Here is a 3,066-nt window from a genome sequence, read left to right as displayed (position 1 = left end):
TTTTTTTAAAAAAAAAAATTTTTAATTCTTACCTCAGCGGACTCATGTTGTACTTGTCCTTTTGTGCCTGACTTACCTCGCTTAGCATGATTTCCTCCAGTTCTTCCCATGCCGCTATGTGCCTCATACGTTCATCACTGCTCTTTAGTGATGCGTAGTATTCCATTGTATGTATATACCACAGTTTTTTAATCCAATCGTCAGTTGATGGAAATTTGGGTTGCTTCCAACTCCTTGCAATTGTGAACTGTGCCGCAATGAACATTGGAGCACAGATGTCTGGTCTTGGTTTGTTTCTTGCCTCTTCTGGGTATATGCCCAGTAGGAGGATTGCTGGGTCATATGGTAACTCTATTTCCATCTGTTTTAGGTATCGCCAGATTGATTTCCATAGTGGCTGTACGTACTTACAGTCCCACCAGCAGTGGATGAGAGTTCCTGTCTCCCCACAGCCCCTCCAACACTTGTTGCTTTCTGATTTTTTGAATTGGGCTACCTTTGAGGGTGTCAGGTGGTACCTCATTGTTGTTTTAATTTGCATTTCTCTTATGGCTAAAGATCGGGAACATTTTCTCATATGTTTGTTGGCCATTCGGATTTCTGCCCCTGTGAAACTTCTGTTTAAGTCCTTTGCCCACCTTTCAAGTGGGCTATTGGTTTTTTTCTTTTTGGAAGCTAGCAGAGTACTGTAGATTTTAGTAATAAGGCCTTTGTCTGATGTGTCATTGCTAAAGATGTTTTCCCAGTCTGTGGACTTTCTTATTACTCTCTTGGTGAATTCTTTAGATGTACACAAGTGTTTTATCTTCAGTATATCCCATTTGTCGATTTGTGCCTCCTCTGTGTTTGTGTCCTTCCCTATTTCTGATAGCCTGTGTATTCCCTGCGCCAAAGTTCTCAAGTTGGTCCCAATTCCCTCATTGATGGCCCTAATAGTTTGGGGTTTAACTTCAAGGTCTGTGATCCACCTTGAGTTTATTCTTGTGCATGGAGTGAGATAAGGGTCTTGCTTCATTTTTCTGCATGTTGATATCCATTTTTTCCAGCACCACTTGTTAAAGAGGGCATCTGCTTCCCATTTGATCTTTTTGGGGCCCTTGTCAAAGATCAGCTGTGTGTATACTGATGCTTTTATTTCTGGGTTTTCAGTTCTTTTCCATTGGTCTGAGTATCTGTCATTGTACCAATACCATGCAGTTTTGAGAACTGTGGCTGTATAGTATGTGCCAAAGTCAGGTAAAGCAAGCCCTCCCACGGTGTCCTTCATGACTTCTTTCCCACTTTTTGTGCGCACCATAACAGCCGAGATATCATAAACTGTACTCATTAAGCACACATCTTTCTTGTCGCACCATCGCAGTGCCATCATCTTGCCTTTCTTTTTCTTTTTTTTTTTTAAGTTAATGGTCTTTTATTGGAAAAAAAAAAGAGAGACTAGCACTTACAACTTGGAATGGACGTCAATGGTAATTTCTGAACAGCAGTGTCGGTGGCTGTGCTGAGGGCCACGGCCACGGCCACAGCCGACTGCCGGCTCCAAGTCACGGTTCGGAGGGGTTTTGTTTGAATTTTTGTTTTAAAACAGAGAGTCCAAAGATGCCCCTTGGTAAAGGTTTCTTTTTAAAAACTGGTGGGGACAGTGCCCGCCAGGCCCCAGAGCACAAATAAGGTACTAGGCCAGTGCAGGCAGGCAGGCAGGGGTGTCACCGCCACCATGTGTTGGAGCCCAGGGGTGTCTCAGAGGACCCTCCAAAGCAGTGGGGCCACATTTCAACAGGCTACCCCCACCCACCCTTAACCCCCTCCCTCTGCACGTCATCCTGAGGTACACCCATTTAAATTGTGTTTGTTTTCGGTAAACCAGCTACGACAATTTAGGCTAAACAAATTGAACTCGAACCCATTTGAACAGGTTTTAGATTTTTTTTCTTTTTTTTGTTATATATATATATTTTTTTCAGTTTTCATACAAATGCCTGACTGTGCTCAATTGTCAAGCCGCATGCATGGGAAACTGGCCAGCCCAGACAGTGTGCGCGCCGTTAGCAAACGGTTCCTGAAGGAGCCCACTGAGAGCTTCCTTACCAGTAAGGTTCGTCCAAGTATTGATATTGTAAAACTGATGTGTAGCTTGATCTTTAGGGGACAGGACCACCAACCAATACATGCAGATTTGTGTGTGTATGTGTGTGCGCACGCGCGCATGGACAGAAGGTACTTTTGACATTCAGTTTTGCTATACAGAAACAATGAATAAATGAACTTTTTTTTTTGCAAGAGGTAAGTAAAAGATTCAATTTGATTCTTCTAGTGGGGGGGGAGGAAGGAGGTGAAAGAAGGTCTTCATTTTGCAGTCATCATCTGTACGAATTCTTCATAGTTGACTTGTCCGTCGCCGTCGATGTCTGCTTCTCTGATCATTTCATCTACTTCTTCATCTGTTAGTTTTTCTCCTAAGTTTGTCATGACATGGCGTAGCTCGGCCGCACTGATGTAGCCATTGCCATCCTTGTCAAAGACTCGGAAGGCCTCGCGGATTTCTTCTTCGCTGTCTGTGTCTTTCATTTTCCTAGCCATCATGGTCAAAAACTCTGGGAAATCAATGGTGCCATTGCCATCCGCGTCCACCTCGTTGATCATATCCTGTAATTCAGCTTCCGTTGGGTTCTGCCCCAGAGACCTCATGACCGTTCCAAGTTCCTTTGTTGTGATGGTGCCGTCGCCATCTTTATCGAAGAGGGAGAATGCCTCCTTGAACTCAGCAATCTGTTCTTCGGTCAGCTGATCAGCCATGGTGCCAGCGGCGAGAGGAAACGCAGAGAGAGCGAGGGGGGCTGCACCGTCGCAGGGGCTGTGATGGCGGGGGGCCTCTGCTGCTTAGAGCGCCCGGTGCGGTGTGCGCGGTGCCGTCGCCTCCTGCGCCGCTGCCCACTGCTTGTAACGGCGACGCGTCCGCGAGACTCCCAGCACCACCCATCTTGCCTTTCTACCAGGCAACCATTTTTCCAGTTTTTAGCTTCTTCTTGCCAAACATTGCTGATATGTCATGCTGGTTAGCCCTGACAA

General features: G+C 45.6%; 1 protein-coding gene across 1 annotated transcript; it reads right to left on the bottom strand.

Annotated features, from left to right (window-relative positions):
• Positions 1–1,395: 1,395 nt before the first annotated feature.
• LOC142453423 (calmodulin-1) lies at positions 1,396–2,854 on the bottom strand. Its single transcript, XM_075554719.1, has one exon. It carries the CDS (start codon positions 2,791–2,793, stop codon positions 2,344–2,346), a length of 450 nt encoding a protein of 149 aa, XP_075410834.1. The 5' UTR covers positions 2,794–2,854; the 3' UTR covers positions 1,396–2,343.
• Between the last annotated feature and the right edge of the window lie 212 nt (positions 2,855–3,066).

The sequence above is a fragment of the Tenrec ecaudatus genome, chromosome 7, assembly GCF_050624435.1.
Source record: "Tenrec ecaudatus isolate mTenEca1 chromosome 7, mTenEca1.hap1, whole genome shotgun sequence".
Lineage (NCBI taxonomy): Eukaryota > Metazoa > Chordata > Mammalia > Afrosoricida > Tenrecidae > Tenrec > Tenrec ecaudatus.
The sequence above is the reverse complement of the archived record's forward strand: the minus strand, read 5'-3'. Positions and strand labels throughout refer to the sequence as shown.

What these genes read in the sequence shown, in the direction of transcription:
- LOC142453423 (XM_075554719.1), bottom strand. Translation starts at nt 2,793, where the DNA reads ATGGCTGATCAGCTGACCGAAGAACAGATTGCTGAGTTCAAGGAGGCA.